This window comes from Otolemur garnettii, unplaced genomic scaffold (assembly GCF_000181295.1).
Source record: "Otolemur garnettii isolate 467f Iridium unplaced genomic scaffold, OtoGar3 scaffold00007, whole genome shotgun sequence".
Classification (NCBI taxonomy): Eukaryota; Metazoa; Chordata; class Mammalia; order Primates; family Galagidae; genus Otolemur; species Otolemur garnettii.
In genome coordinates, this window is record NW_003852402.1 from 18,269,840 (window position 1) to 18,285,605 (window position 15,766).

General features: G+C 43.2%; 1 protein-coding gene across 1 annotated transcript in view; it reads left to right on the forward strand.

The window, feature by feature from the left end:
• The first annotated feature begins 677 nt into the window (after positions 1-677).
• Positions 678-15,766, forward strand: part of PAH (phenylalanine hydroxylase) — a 62,126-nt gene continuing 47,037 nt past the window's right edge. The window contains exons 1-2 of the mRNA XM_003783297.3: positions 678-837; positions 4,650-4,757. Of these exons, the coding sequence (XP_003783345.1) occupies positions 778-837; positions 4,650-4,757 (168 nt within the window). The 5' untranslated portion in view covers positions 678-777. The remainder of the gene's footprint in view (positions 838-4,649; positions 4,758-15,766) is intronic.

The following is a 15,766-nucleotide window of genomic DNA, read 5'->3' on the forward strand; positions in this document are numbered from 1 at the left end:
CCTAAATTTCAAGACACTTCTTCATGCCCGCTCCTATTGCTGTCATAAAATATTACATCAAGGCAGCTCCCCCACCCTCTTCTCTGAGCTCCCAGGAGTGATGTAAACAGCTGGAGAACAGGAGACTGGACTTAAGCCCAGGTTGCTCTTATCTTTGCTCTCCAGCTACAGTGCACTGGGTTCACAGTGTCATCTGAGTCTTCTAAAGCCAAGACATATCAAGGCAGTTTGCTTAGAGGTTCATAGAAGGAACAAAAACAAATAAACAAAACCCCCCACAACACCCTATTCTTTTTGAATTAGGATCCTGACTCCGTTTCAAGGGGCACGGATTGTTTTTATCATTGTTACCAAGTTTATGCCAATTTCAGGGAACCCGCTTCCTGGGCTTCTCAGAACCCCCAAGTGTCAAACTTGGCTCATCGGCAAGGCCGGGGTGGCCCTCAGCTCCCTGCGGTCATCCAGGGCCAGCAGCCAAGTCAGGCCTCCCGCAGCCTCCACTCCCTCCCTCGAGCCCTCCCCTCCGGGGCCAGCGGTCCAGGCAGGTGACCCGGAGCGGGAGGAGGGCTGCGCGCCCAACTGCGTCAGGATGACGCCCACCGGGGCGTTCCTGTGGGGGACACACCGCAGGGGACACCCCTTGGAATCTTTCCTCCCCTCCCTACTGCCAAGTTAAAACCCTCAACCCCGCGGGCTGTTTGCAAACCTAACAGCGGCTGACTCCTGGGGCTAGAGACCTCCGTGTAGCGCTAGAGACCTCCCTCCCGCCCAGCCAGCATGACAGCTGTGGTCTTGGAGAACAGATTGGTGGGCAGGAAGCTCTCTGACAGTGGACAGGTGAGCCAGGGCGGGCCTCAGTTGATCAGGGAGGGGAGTTGGGCTCTCCGTGGGGAAAGCGGTCTGAGAAAGGCTGATGTTACTTAGTTTCCTAAGCTCACCAAGGCGTCTGAATTCATTCGAAAAGGATAAGGAGACTGTCTAGACGGTAAGACGTGACCGCAACAGTTATTTCCAAGTGGGAGAACATCAGTCCTGTGTGGCTTTCAGAAGAAAGAGCATCTCTTTAGGGACTGAGCGTCAGGCCTCCAGAGGGCCACCAACCAGCTGTGTGTCTTTGGGCAAGTCGCTGTCCCTCTCTGTTGCCTGCTTTCTCATCTACACACTCAAGGAGCTGCTCCTTAGTGCTCTAGGGTGGGGAATGGAGGTCATTCTAGATCTTTCCCGTGATGTTTACAAAGGGCTCTGGGCCAGGGATTGTAAAGGTGATATTGTGAGAACTGGATGCTCCTTTCACTCTGGGAAGAGTCAGACAGAGACTCAGACCTGAGCAGGGAGAAACTAAGCAGAGAGGAAAATGAACAAGAGTCCGTGGCCTGGGTGTGGGATGTGAAGGCATCACAAACGTGACCTGGGGACAATGCCCAGGCTGTAAGCCATTCCCTGGGATCTGCTGGCGTTCTCTGAAAGTGAGTAAAATGCAGAATCCACTTTTAGTTTGATTTACATATCGACAAGAAATCACATTCCTGGATTCGAGATTCAGACATAAAGCCCAGACGTGGGAGGGAAATTGAGACCACAGTCCCCGGTCATCTGTAGGATTAGGGAGAACAATAATCTATACTGAGTGGGGACGCTGGAGAGAAGAGGAAAGTGGATGTCGAAGTTGATATAACTGGACAGACTGTAGCCCTTCTCCTGCCTTTCTTTGGATCCAGAGACAGAGGCTTCTTACGGAAACGGTGTGTGGTGCTTGGGTGAGAAGGCGGAGAATACTCAAACTGCCACTACCAATAACTAGTGAGGAGGAGGGTCTTGGGCAAGCCCTGGCACCGTCACTGCACCAGAAGCAGGGCAGGTCACTCTGCAGAGCTTCAGGTCTATTCATTTGGAAAATGGGAATAAAGGTACTCATGTCCTGAGTGTGGACAATGAAAGCAAATAGTGGCTGGACTGCTCTCAGCACAGTCCGGGAGGAGAGGAATATGCAGATGTACTGGTCTGGCTAGAATGGATTTGTGTGCTTAAAAAAACTGCATCTTGCGTGATTGCATTAATGTACACAGCTACGATTTAATAAAAAAAAACTAAAACAATAACCACAGCATCTTGAACACTGGTGGGAAGGATGATCAGCGCGTCAGGCACTGAGGATAGCAGAGCCTGTTCATGGCAAGTCTGCTCCACGTGAAGTCAGGAATCCTGGGTCCTGGCCTGGGGTTTAACATATTAAGGATGTCACTTAATTGAGGGGAGGAGGATGAGTTTGTTGTAAAATTAGGGTGGAGGATGTTGGACTAGATTGGTTTTTCAGATTAATGTGAATTCTTATATCTCTGAGAGTCTGCAAAAGAGACAAAGTGTATGCCTCCCTAACGATCCATCCCTGATACACAGAACGCACTGGGTGTGATTCTCCTACAGTGCAGACAGTGGGAAGGAACCACCATTTGATAAGCGCACACCATATTTCAAGTGCTTAATCCATGCAAAAAGCATGCCTTTCCTAGGGGAGGGGCTTGTCACATTCATTCCCCCAACAAAGACTTACTGAGCACCTCTTGTGTGCCAGACACAGCAGAGTTTCTGTTCTGCTGAAACACATCATCTAGTGCAGGGGACAGACAATAAACAATTAGCAAAATGAACCGCCAATTTCCTATAGATAAATTCTGTAAAGAAAATAGAGCCTGGTAATGGGACAGAGGATGAGAGGAACTCAGAAATCGTAGCTATGAACAGTGAAGCTGGTGTGCAGACCTAGATCCTGGCTCCTGCAGCTGTGTACCTGTCTCTATGCTCACACTTCCTCCTCTGGATAAATGCTGAGTACAGAGATACACTGTGCCCCTAGCAGGAGGTCTGCCTCTTGTTCCCAACAGTCTCACACTGCAGGGGGGTGTGTGTGCACATGTATGTGTACTCACACATCTCAATACACACCTCTCACCATAACCCCCCAAAGCACTAAGATGGAAAGTTAGTACCCCCAGAATATCTTGGCCAAAGTATATTTGAACACTGCCCTTTTACAAAGACAACAAATATATATGCCATCCACACCCAAAGAGCCTATATGCCCATTGTTTAATGTACTGCTCAATGATCAAAATTCCTTCCTTCTTTTTTGCTAGAAAAGATCTTTCTTCCTGCCCCATTTCTGCCAAATAGTTTCTGAGCTACTTTTCTCTGTCTTTTACCCTCCTATGTTGTCGTGTAAGTCAACTCACATGTCTGTCGAAAACCAATAAGAATGTATTCTGGAAGAAATTTTCTCAAGAGCCCAGGCGGCTGGATTAACACAACAATGTAGGAATCCGGAATCTAAATTTACACACACACACACATCATTTCACAAACTTCCACGGTATTTCTTTTTTAAAGTGTCGCGTGCTTTGGAAAGTTATTGTCCCAGTTGAGTGTCCCTGGGGGACAGAATGGACTGACTGTGGAGTTGTCGGGTCTGTTCAAGTCCAGACTCCACCACTCATTAGCTAGGTGCTCTTGGACGAGCCACTTAATTTTGCTCAGGCTACCTCTTCTTTTGCAGACTAATAGCATCTACTTCATGTGAAGACTAAATGGGTTGCAGGTAAACCCTTAGAATAGTGCTGGTTGCTGCCAATGATAATATTAAATTAACTGTGAAAAGTACCTAGTATGGCTCCTGAAGTCAGTGGAAGACCCTAGTGTTTATACTATTAGCAACAAAGAGTAGTGCCTGATCATAGTAAATATGAATTTGCAGATACATTTAGGAAAAGTTATAAAAATTAGGCTGTATATTTATCAGTGGCTTCAAAATTTGGGGTGGTTAAGAATCATCTGGGATGGTTTCCCAGTTTTAGGTACATGCCATTATTGTTGAATACACATAGAATTTTACATAGTATTTTAAACCTTAGGTAAATATTTTGGCGAACTCTGGAAGGCCGACCCTAATCTTATCTTAGTTTGTTGTCACGTGAAGTAGTAAGCATCCTTTTCTATTTAGCTTAAGACACCCAGCTTCTGGGATTTGTGTGCTTTTATGTGTTTTGTGATCATTTTTCAGCAATTAGATATCACAGGTTCTGACATATGGGAATAAGTTAATCCTTCCTGACCTCTTTGCCAAAGACCAACAGGTCCTTCTTGCTTACTTAAACTACGTCTATCATTTTTATATACTTCTCTTAATAGTCTACTTAATATTCTGTCTAAACTTATCTTTTTCTTTATTTCATCATCTGAATACTAATACTAATACTTTTGACAAAAGCATATTATTATAATGATTTTCCAGAGGAGGAAATTAAGAAGGGTAAATGATCTGCCCACAATGGCTTAGCAGAAAAATAAGAGAGAGAAAATTCCCACCAGAATGTGCTCAAAATGAACACATTGTATTTGTAGTGATTTCTACCCTGTACTCCTCAGTGCTTTCCTGGCACCTTCTAAGTACCACGTCATACTGTTGACCCAGTTGCATCACTGCTCACTCATTTTCCTTACATTATCCACTTCTGTACAGGATATATGTGGTTCACTGTATTCCAAGGCTTAACTAGAAAAAAAAGAGCTCACGCATGCCTCACCCTTGGAGGTTTAACGGGAATAAATTGCTAAACTGCAGAAAAGATTTTAACCAAATGCATCTTATCTTATAGGAAACAAGCTATATTGAGGAAAACTCCAATCAAAGTGGTGCCATATCACTGATCTTCTCACTCAAAGAAGAAGTTGGTGCACTGGCTAAAGTCTTGCGCTTATTTGAGGCAAGTGCTTCCTTCATGTTTGTCTTGGATGATGGCGGATCAAACAGCCATGTTATTGTCTAGTTAGACGCATTGAAAAGAGCATAGGATCTGGAGTTGGAAGACTTGATTTTCAGTTCAGGCTCTTACATTAACCAACTGTGGGTCTTGGGTGAAGTCGCTCCAGCTTCAGTTTCTTCATTTGTAATATGGTGCTGGTAAGGAAACTGTATCAGTTTCAACAGGGATTTTGTGATGAAACCATGTATTTTGTGAAATGCTTAGACACATGTGGCATATCACCATAAAGATTGGACAAAAAGAAAATGAAAGAACCACTAATTCTTTCATCCTCTAAACTCGTGCTGATGGTCTTCTATGTCTAGGCATCAGGTAAGAAATAAGACACCACCCCTTTCTTCAAGCAGCTTAACCCCAAACTACGTCCTAGAAAATAGCTAATGTTCTTCAAGACATTGGTAACTTGTCTTGCTATTAAAGAGGTTTCATGGTAAATACATTTAGAAAACTTGGGATCATATTATTTTATCGGATTTCTTTGTTGTAGGAGTTTTTTTCTATTTTTTTTTATTAAGTCATATACACATAGATCATGAATACGTTTATGCATATGTGGGGTACAATGTGTTGATTTTTTTAATACAATCTGACATGGTTACATCAACCCAATCAACATAGCTTTTGCCTCATTTACTGGATTATTGTGTTAAGTTCCCAGTGGGGGAGAGTGGCAGCAGAGAAACTCCTGTCCCTTGGTCACGATTCTGGCCAGAGGCAGAGGGAGGGAGGCTGGATGGGCCCAGAGTACAGGAAGCTGGGGAAAAGCTCTCTAATATTCCTGCTAAGGGGCAGGGGACAGAAGGTGGGGTTGCATGTGAACTGAGGCTCCAAGTATCCACCAATGCTTCATTGTCCCATTGGTCTTCGCTTACCAAACACAAATTCAAAAATACATTATTCAGAATTGCAAGAGGGCTACAAAGAGTTTTGACCCCAAATGTGATCCTTGTGGAATGGCACTGATTACACCTCCTAGAAGCTGGCCTTCCTTGAATGAATCACCATCTTCTCAGTATTCTTAAATATCTTTTTACTTTTAACTTGAGCTCACATTTGCCTTGTTCAATGTATGCATTTCTGTCTGGCCCTGAGGATGGTTTCTCTGGGAAGGGAACCTTGTCCCAGCCATCTTTATGCTCCCCATTAGACCCAGAATTTTACATATATTGGGTATTCAAATAAGAATGAAACTGAACTCAAATAGGAGCAAAGGAGATTAGAATCCTTTTCCTCTTCTGTCCTGGATTTTAAGAAGGAATATTTTTGAATCCATTAATTTTTAACCTGTGTTCTTTAATAAAATTAATCTAGTGATTGAACACATAAATAAATGAAGAAAAGACAGATCTCTCATGTAAAAGAATTCCAAGCAATTTAAGTAGATTCTCCATCCTCAAAGAGGAAGAACATAACTCCAAGTCCTTTGCAAAGAGTGTGGTGTGAAAGGGGAAGGGGGGAAGAGTAACTTTACCCTGGAGAAATATGACAAACACACCCCAGCCAGGTGACCAAAATACACATCCTCACAGAAGGAGCCAAATATTAAAACAAACCTTTCTTAATAGTAAAGAAAGAAAAATCAATGCCATCGGTAATGAGTCATATTGATGGTGTGTACCCTTGACAAGATGTGACGGAAATGGCATTTTGCCTCTCTGGTCATCCTCCCCCAAAATTCATAACCCCAGTCCAACAAGTAGAAAAAAAAATTCAGGCAAATCTTAATCAAAGGGCATTATACAAAATGCCTGACTGTACTGCTTATGACTCCCAAGATTTTTAAAAATAAATACAAACATTATAAATGAGTTCTTTACACTCTCAACTGAACCTGAAAGAATAATTATAAAACATACGGTGATCTCAAAATTTCTCAAATGTATTTGATCATGGGACCTTCTTTAGGGAAGACCTGTTGATATCTTCTAGGCATTAAACTGTTACAGAGTTGTGAGAGGAACTATCAGTGGAAACTAGGACTGGGGCATTGATGGGTAGAGCGGCACTGGGGTCAGGAGTATCTTTTCTGGAGGCAAATGGGACTCAGAACCCAGTTGCACCATCTACGAGCTGGATGGTCTCAGGAAAGTCATTTCACCTCTTAGTAACTTGGTTTCTTCATTTTTTAAATTAAGGTAACAATAAGCCTATCTTACCTATAATAAGCCTTTATTAATTTTCTCAGGGCTTCTGAGAAAATTAAATGAATTAGTACATGCAGAGTACTTAGAACAGTGTCTGGCACAGAGTAAGAGCTCAATACGTGTTTGCTATCACCATGCGCCATATTCATAGAGGATCATGGGTTGGCCATATGAAAAATAGTTAAAGAACTAGGCATATTTGGTGTGAAGAGGGAAGACGCTGGGGAGGGGGGACATGATAATTTTATTTAAATATCAAAAAGAAACCTATAGAAGAGGAATTCTGCTTATCTTCTACTCATAAAACTTCAGAGCCAAAAGGACAAGAATCAGAAGGTTCAGGGCCCATATTTCAAGTCACTTACAGGCAATATCTTAACTGTAGGACTGAGAGGTGTTGATTTCAAACATTACTACTGACAGCAAAAGACAGGTCAAAATCAAAGCAAAAACTACGGTATATGTAAGCTTATCTTTCCTTGATAGAGAAGAAAAAATCCACCCAGAGATTGGCAATGGGGGTGGGGGACACTTGGTATGGGAGAATCACCCATGCCCTGTGAATTCCTTGCTAAGTTCTGCTCCAGTAACTCTGCGCTTAATGAACAGGAAAATCCCCCCATGTAACCAGGGCACTTGAACCAAATAATGCTAAATGCTCAGAATAATAAATGAAAGACTAGCAGTAATGTGAACCTAGACCATCTCCCTCTCCCCCTGCAACCTGATTCCATGTGTTGGGAGCTTTCTGGGCCTCTCACTTCCAGTATTACATACCAAGCTCCTCAAAGAAAAAGTGAGGTCTGTGGTGTGGGGGGTAGACTTTGCCCAGCTTGGTCAGGTTGGATGCACTGCCTGAAAGTTCCTCGCCTGCACAACGAGACTGCCCCATCAAGGGACCATGTTGCCTGTCAGTAATGGGCTTATGGCCTCGTGACCTCAGCTGGTAACTACAGCAGAATGCAAGAAAATAGGGTTGATGTTTATAAAAGCAGTACAGAGGTACTGTAGTTTCTGCACATTGGATGGGTGGGTCAGGGAGATGAAGTAGAGGTTTTAGTGAATTTGGAGCCAAATAAATAATTGAGAAAATACCCAACCCCCTGGTGACCAACCTGTAAATATCCCACTGCCTTCAGTAGATTCCTCCAACTCTTAGTTCTTTATGCATTGATTTAGATATTTTCTGCAGCCTCTACTAGCGCATGTCCCATGCCGTCTTAGGAAAATAGGCTCCTATGAGTGTTTACTGCGAGCTTTAGCTTAGTAATGGGCTACTGAAGGAGAAGCAGGCTCCTGGGATGCGGCAAAGAAGAAATGTCCCTGCCTCCACCAACTCTCCATTATTCACCTTACGACCAGCAAACTCACAGAAATGCAGAGCCCTGAGTTCCAAGGCCATTTCCAAGGTACTTGGGTCTACTCGCTTAGCATCAATGAGTTGATAAAGACACAGAGGCTCAGACTACGCAAGTTTCCCGAGGCTACACACTTAGAGCTAAAAATTGCTTTGAAGTTCGCCTTCTGTCTTCACAGTAGGCTGGTCTTTTGGAAACAAATGGAAAAGGTACAGTCATATTAGTCATACCCACTTCTCGTGCCCTGCTCCTGCCAAGAGGATCATCAGCTATTCACACTTTCTCATTTATGCATTTCATGCATATTGTTGAATACCTATAGTTGTCAGACCCTATATAGATATGGAATACTGGAATACTGGAGTGAACCAAGCAGCCATCTTCTCTCCCTACGTAGCTAATAGTCTCTACATAAATAGGTGATTGCAATGACGAATACAATGAGCTCTTTGAGTAGCTCAAGGTTTCACGAGCCTCCTAACCCGGACTGGGGAAGGGGAAGATTCTTGGAGACATAATGCTTAAGCTGAAAGCTGAAGGGTTTGCCCAGGAGAAAGCCAAGGAAGGGAGAAGTAAATTTTAGAATGAAGAACAACTGACTTAAGGTGAGAGACAGCAAACAAGTGTTCAGGTCACAGAATCCTCAAATTCTTTACCATCTGACAACCTCAGCATTCCTGGGGGCAGAGAGGATGTGTAGGCAGCTATGTGATATTTATTACCCTGAGGTTTGGACTTTAAAGAACTGTGTTTGATCCCTGGGCCTGGCGGGCAGGACTGGATCAAGGGTGAATGACGAGGACTGCTGTTTCCCCCTGGCCTTGGGTCCGCGAAGCCAAGAGAGCCAAATGTTTACCAGGAACATTTCTTCCTCAATCAGAATGAGAAGTTTGAGAACCACTGGAGAAAAAAAATATTCTTGCAACCCAGATGACATTTTCATTTTATTTAGAACCAAAAATATTGATAATCATATAAAGAACACCCATGTAACTCACGCCTTCCTTAACAGATAAAACATTGAAGCCATCACTAAAGTTTACTCCCGCCTTAGACTTCTCTTCTCAGAAGTGATTACTATATTCGATATATATTATTCCCAGGCATCTTTTAAAACTTTCATTATATACTGATATCCATTAGTTCTATGAAGTATATGGCACAGTTTTGTAAGCTTTTAATCTTCATACTAGTAAAATCATGTTGCGATGGTCCTTCTGTGGTTTTCTGTTTGGGGAAGAAGGTGGTGAATATTGTTTTTGAGATTTTGTTCATACTGACACACACACGTATGTATATACATTTCTTGCTTATCCATTTCCCCCTCTGTTCCATTGTGTGTTATACTGTATCCACTTTCTGTTGATGGACATTTGGCTTGTTTCTATCGTTTGTACAAACAATTTGCACTGACCATTTTGTACAGATCTGATGACTCTATGGAGTAGCAGAATCTTAGACGGAAAACCAGCATTGTTTTTAGCTGTCAAAGAGTTCATAGGCAGATGTATTTGAGGAATGGCAACACAGAGCTTACTTTCTGTGTATTTTCATTACAGAGTTAGACCTCAGACTGTCCCTGCTCTGACAGTGTCCCAGGGCCCATAGACGGCATTTGAGTTAGGCCTGCTCATGGGTAACCTGCACTGAAACTGTCCATCAGGGCTTTTTGGTCCTCAATATCTCACCACTCTGGTGTTATAGAAAATGGAACACAAGGAAAATAAAGTTAATTTCCCTAAAGGCTTGAACAGAGTCTGATGAGGCTGCTAGCCCGGCTCTCTGCAGGGCCTCCTCTGACTTGGCCAGCCAGGGCTATTGCTGGGCCTCTCAGAAATCATGGAAAGATAGAGGAAATCCTGCCTGCCCTCCGCGAGACTTATTCACTAATCTTTGCAACCATAATTTCTCACCCCAAGTATTGTGGTAGCCTCCAGAATGTGCCTAGCCCGTCCCACTATGGTCTGTGCTGAAAATGGCTGCCAGAGGGCTCCCCCTGAGACAGGAGTCAAATGACATCTCTCCCCTGCCTAATTACCTCCTGTTGCTTCTTATTTCAGGTAAAATATTTGTTAAAAACCAAAATCCAGGTAATGGCCGACATGGTGCTCGGTGTCCTCCTGGCCCCCTCTCTGCCTGGTATCTTTGCGCCCTTCCTCCCACTCACTCTGTCCGTGACCTTGGCCTCCTTGACAGTCTGCAGTCGCGTTGTGCCCTGTCTTAGCCACGGCCCTTGCACTTGCCATCCACTCCCGGCTTTCTCCCTTCCTGATTTCAGATTTATGCTTAAATGTCACTCAATTATTTTTTGAGGATTATTTGACCACATGGTTGGAAATGACCCCTCCACTGTACCGCTGATATACCCAGAGCATCTTTTCTGCTTTATTTCCTCTGCGGTGCTGAATGCCACTTAGACACCATCTCTGTTACTTATTTGCCATAGTTACCATTTGTCTTGTCCTTTGAGAACACAAGCTCCACGTGGGATGGGATTTTGTTCTGCACTGTCCACTGTTGGCTTCCAGCACTTAGAACACAGAAGTTGGCATATGAAAGGTGCTTAATTAAATGAACTATTGGAACCTGCTGTCTGTTTACTTGAGACCAGTGATTTGAGACATTCTTTGTCAATGTCTTTGATATAGTCCTCAGAAGCCTCTGAAATAGGCCCGGACATAACTTCATTTACATACTCCAGACCGACAGCGTCTAGTGGTCCAGAAAGTTCTCCCTTGCCAGTCTAATCTCATCTCAAAATCTGCTCAATTTTTCCTTCTCCTGTTTGATGCATGCTCTCAGGGAAAGAGCTGAGAAAAAATTCAGGGTAAAACAAATACTAAAAGATAACATGACTGATAAAATGTAATGTGCTCTGTCTCCCGGGGAAGCGTGTACTGATACCGAGCTGAGAAGGCGGGGTACAGTCAAAACTCAGCGTGTGTCTGTTCATGAACCCCAAATTGTGTTCTGGACTTTCTCCCTTTTTACTTCTCTCCGAGCTGCCAGACAATAATAGCATTCTTATTTTCCACCCAAATACACAAAAATTCAGGATGGCCATTTAGCGTAAAGACAGGGAGTAGCAGAAGCAGAATTTGAACTCAGATTCGTTTTATAACCTATACTCTTTCAGACCATTATCCTTTGTTCAAGGATTGCAATGCAGGAGAGGAGATGAGGTCCTAAGCTTCAGGTCAAGAAAAGATCCAGAAAGACAAGTCCACATTTCATCATGATGAATTCTGATGTGTTTTTATAGTTTTATTCACTGGCATGAATCCCCCCTTAGAAAGATTTACCTTAAGAATGGGACCGGAAAGTGGTTTCAGTTCCATTCGATGATTTAATTCCCCACGTCCATACTTTCTGCTCCAGAGTCCTGATGAACCAAGATTATATACTGCTGTCCTTCATGCAGAAATTATTGGACAAATCTTGAAATTATTTTTGAGAAATTTAACTCTAAACCTTTTTTGTCTTTCCCTAGGTATTCCCTGGGTGTTGTTAACAGGAGTTCTTTCTTTATCCCTCACCAAAGATGTGGTGAGTGGATATGGGTCAATTTACAAACCTGCATAGTCCTCTTGTTGAAAAATAAAAATTTGGCTCAGCGCCTATAGCTTAACCGGCTAAGGCACCAGCCACGTACACCTAAGGTGGCGGGTTCGAATCCCCAGCCTGGACCCTCCAAACAACAATGACGGCTGCAACCAAAAAATAGTTGGGCGTTGTGGTGGGCGCCTGTGGTCCCAGCTACTTGGGAGGCGGAGGCAGGAGACTCGTTTGAGCCCAGGAATTGGAGGTTGCTGTGAGCTGTAATGCCATGGCACTCTGCCCAGGGGGACAGCTCTGTCTCAAAAAAAAAAAAAGAAAAAGAAAAATTTATTTACTACATCTATAATCCTACCCAGGCTTGGAGATTAATTTTTAAAACCTTTCTTAGTAACCAAAATTATTGGTTTCTAAGGATCGACACTGATAAGCTGCAAAAAAACCCCAACAAGGAAATAGCATAACCAGCTAAATGGTTAATTATTAACAGATCGGTTCAAATGGGAAAGAAATGATTTAAACAATTCAGCTGGATGTTCGGTATATAATTAACCAGAAATTTCCCTCATCTGAGACTTACGGCAAATAAGTAGAAGTTACATATAATCTTGTCATAAGATTATATGTTATGACCCCTTTTGATGCATCTTACAATAGTCTTGTACTTTTTTTAGCCTGGGCATAGTTTATTTCAACATTTTTGTTGTTGTTGAAGTTTGGCTGGGGCCAGGTTAGAACCCGCCACCCTTGGTATATAGGGCCAGCACCCTACCCACTGAGCCCCAGGCACCGCCCAATTTAAACATCTTTTAATAATTACACACCTAGATCTAGTCTAAGTATTTTCCCAAGTGGTTATCATTATACCCATTTAATATATAAAGTTCATTTTTCATTATAAAAGTAATAGTCGCTGTTTTTAGAAAAATTCAATAATGAAAAAAATAAAAATAGAAAGAAGCAAAATCACCCCAAGCTCAGCACCTACAGACCACCACTGTGGACGCACCTCGAAGGGGTTGCCGATGCTGTGTTTTACACTTGTCATTGTAGTTGCTTGCTTTTTAATGATTGCATAACCTTCTACTGAGTGATTATACTACAATCCATTTAATTATTCCTTCATTGTGGGGGATTTATTAGCTTAGAAATTTGGGGGGGGGTTATTTGTTTTTGTTTTTGTGTTTTTGAGACAGAGTCTCACTATTTTGCCCTTGGTAGAGTACCATGGTGTCACAGCTCACAGCAACCTCCAACTCCTGGGCTTAAGCAATTCTCTTGCCTCAGCCTCCCAAGTAGCTGGGACTACAGGTGCCCACCATAGTGCCCGGCTATTTTTTGGTTATAGTTGTCATCGTCGTTGAGTAGGCCCAGGCTGGGCTGAAACCCACCACTTTCAGTGTATGTGGCTGGCACCCTACTCACTGAGCTATGGGCGCTGAGCCATAGCTTAGAAATTCTGGTGAAAAGCTTTGTGATCTTTTTTCCTACAAGTTAGATCTCCAGTATTAGTAAAACTGAGTTCTGGAGCATGATTAGTCATTCCTGAAAGCGAGAATCTTCTCTGTGGCTGCTTCAAGGGGTGGGAGGTGGGGTGGTGAGCGCTGTTCATGTCTGGTCTGTCTTCCCACCCTCCTTCCTCCCCAGGACACAGCTCCTCCCTCTCCTTCCCCCTTTTCTGAAAGTCTTCCCCAAATCAGCATGCCAGAGGTGCGTCTTCATTCTTGCTTAGCCTCTGAGGTGTTCTCTGCTGTACACAGTGTAGGGATTGGCTATCTCTTTGGAAATTTCAACTTAGGTAAACAGCAGCTGAAACCTTCCCTTTTTCTTTCTTCCTGAGCCAAGAAGGATGACGTTACTCTTTGCTTTGTTTAGGAAATCTCCCTGGGCTTCCCTCCTCCCCGTTCTCTCTCCCCTGTGGGGGCCCTCCTGTTGGTTTACCTGGCCACAGCTGTCAGGGGTGTGTTCTCTGCTGCCAGGGCCCTAAGTAATGACATCATCCTGTGCCTTCTGGAAGAGCGTCTGTTTGAGGTCACTTACTGTATTTACTATACCCAGTGGTTTTAATTTGTGTGTGTTTGACTTAATAGTAATAATAATAATAATAATAATAAACTGACATTTGTGGAATGTTCACTAATCTCCCCTTACCTGGAAAGGCAGTGTGATTAGGAAACCATTCATTGACTCTGAGAATCAAAAAAACAGATCTCTCTGTCTCGCCGCTTACAGAAAAGCGCCTTCATCCTGGTTTTATTTTTTTACATCTTCCTTATCCTCCTCCAAGCATTGTTGACAGAAGAAAAAAAAAATCTGTGCTCTAAGGTGCTATTTCCACGCAAAAAGGAATCATTACTGTAATCATGCGTCTCCTTTTCAACCTTATAGCGTTAACAATCAAGGCAAAAAAGGCAAAAGATATGCGTCTTCCACTAGAAGGCTAGTGAATTTTGGTATTTTAGAAATTCTAGAGCTATTCAAGTCCTATTTTCAGCGTACTTGTCCAGTTGAATTTTGAGGTGACCCCAACTGTGTGTTTTAATGAAGGGTAGACAACACTCCTTGCTTTCTGTGTGGTGATCAGTCCTCCCACTGAAATCACACACTTTTTGAATAAGCAGCAGATGGTTCTGTCAAGCATTTACATTAGGGAACCAACTTCAGTAAATAATTTTTGTGTGTGTGAGAAAAGCTGTAAGAGCTAAAACATCGCCATCTGAAGACATCGAAGTTGAGTAACTAGTGTAAATAATCAGTACTTTTGCCTTTGATGATACTTAATCAAAGCAGCTTCCCAGCTCTTTGCCTTTCCCAGCTCAGGCTAGTGGGGTGTCTGGACATGCCGTGCACACGTCCCGCTGGGAGACACCAACTCATGACTGTAGGTGGACTTGTTTATGTTGGGGCCTCCGTGAACTTTGCTAGACTCTGCCAAGTTCTACTACTGACCAACATTTATTTTTTGCTCCATTTCTGCATCTGAACCAGTTTAAAGAGTCCAGGTTTTGCAAGAACACATTGGTGTCTCATAATGAGACACATGTCCCAGTCTTCCATACCCTTCCCCTTTCATAGGAAGGGATAATCCAGATGTGAATAAGACTTAGGAGTCCTCCAGACGTTCTCCCTCTCCCTCTCTCTCTCTTTTTTTAAAAATAGAGGATATATTTGGATGCCTTAGGCAACCTACCTTGTGCTTCCTCTTCCTGCCTGGTTATTTTGCAACTGGTACACTCAGGTAGATGCCTCAATAAATCAGAAAAGTCCAAGGAACTTGATTATAAAATTAGGCAGCACTTGAGATACGGCCGGGAAACCTTCTCAGGCAGGGATGAGGAAGATGGTATTGTCTTTTCCTGAGAACACACTGAAGCTACCTGCCTTAACAAACTCTAATATTTACATTTTGTTATTTTTTATCATTTTTTAGGTGTGTTTTAAAAATTGTTTCTAGAGGCTCGGCGCCTGTAGCACAGTGGTTATAGCGCCAGCCACATACACCAAGGGTGGCAGGTTCAAACCCAGCCCAGGCCAGATAAACAACAATAGCAACTGCAACAAAAGATAGCCCAGCATCGTGGCAGGTGCCTGTAGTCCCAGCTACTTGGGAGGCTGAGGCAAGAGAATTGCTTGAGCCCAAGAATTTGAGGTTGCTATGAGCTGTGACACCACAGTACTCTACCGAGGGGAACATAGTGAGACTCTGTCTCAAAAAAAAAAAAAGTTTTTACAAAAAACTGGCTGGCATTATGGTGGGCACCTGTAGTCCCAGCTACTGGGGAGGCTGAGCAAGAGACGCAATCGCCTAAGCCCAGGAGTTGGAGGTTGCTGTGAGCTGTGATGTCATGGCACTCTACCAAGGGTGACAAAGTGAGACTCTGTCTCTACAAAA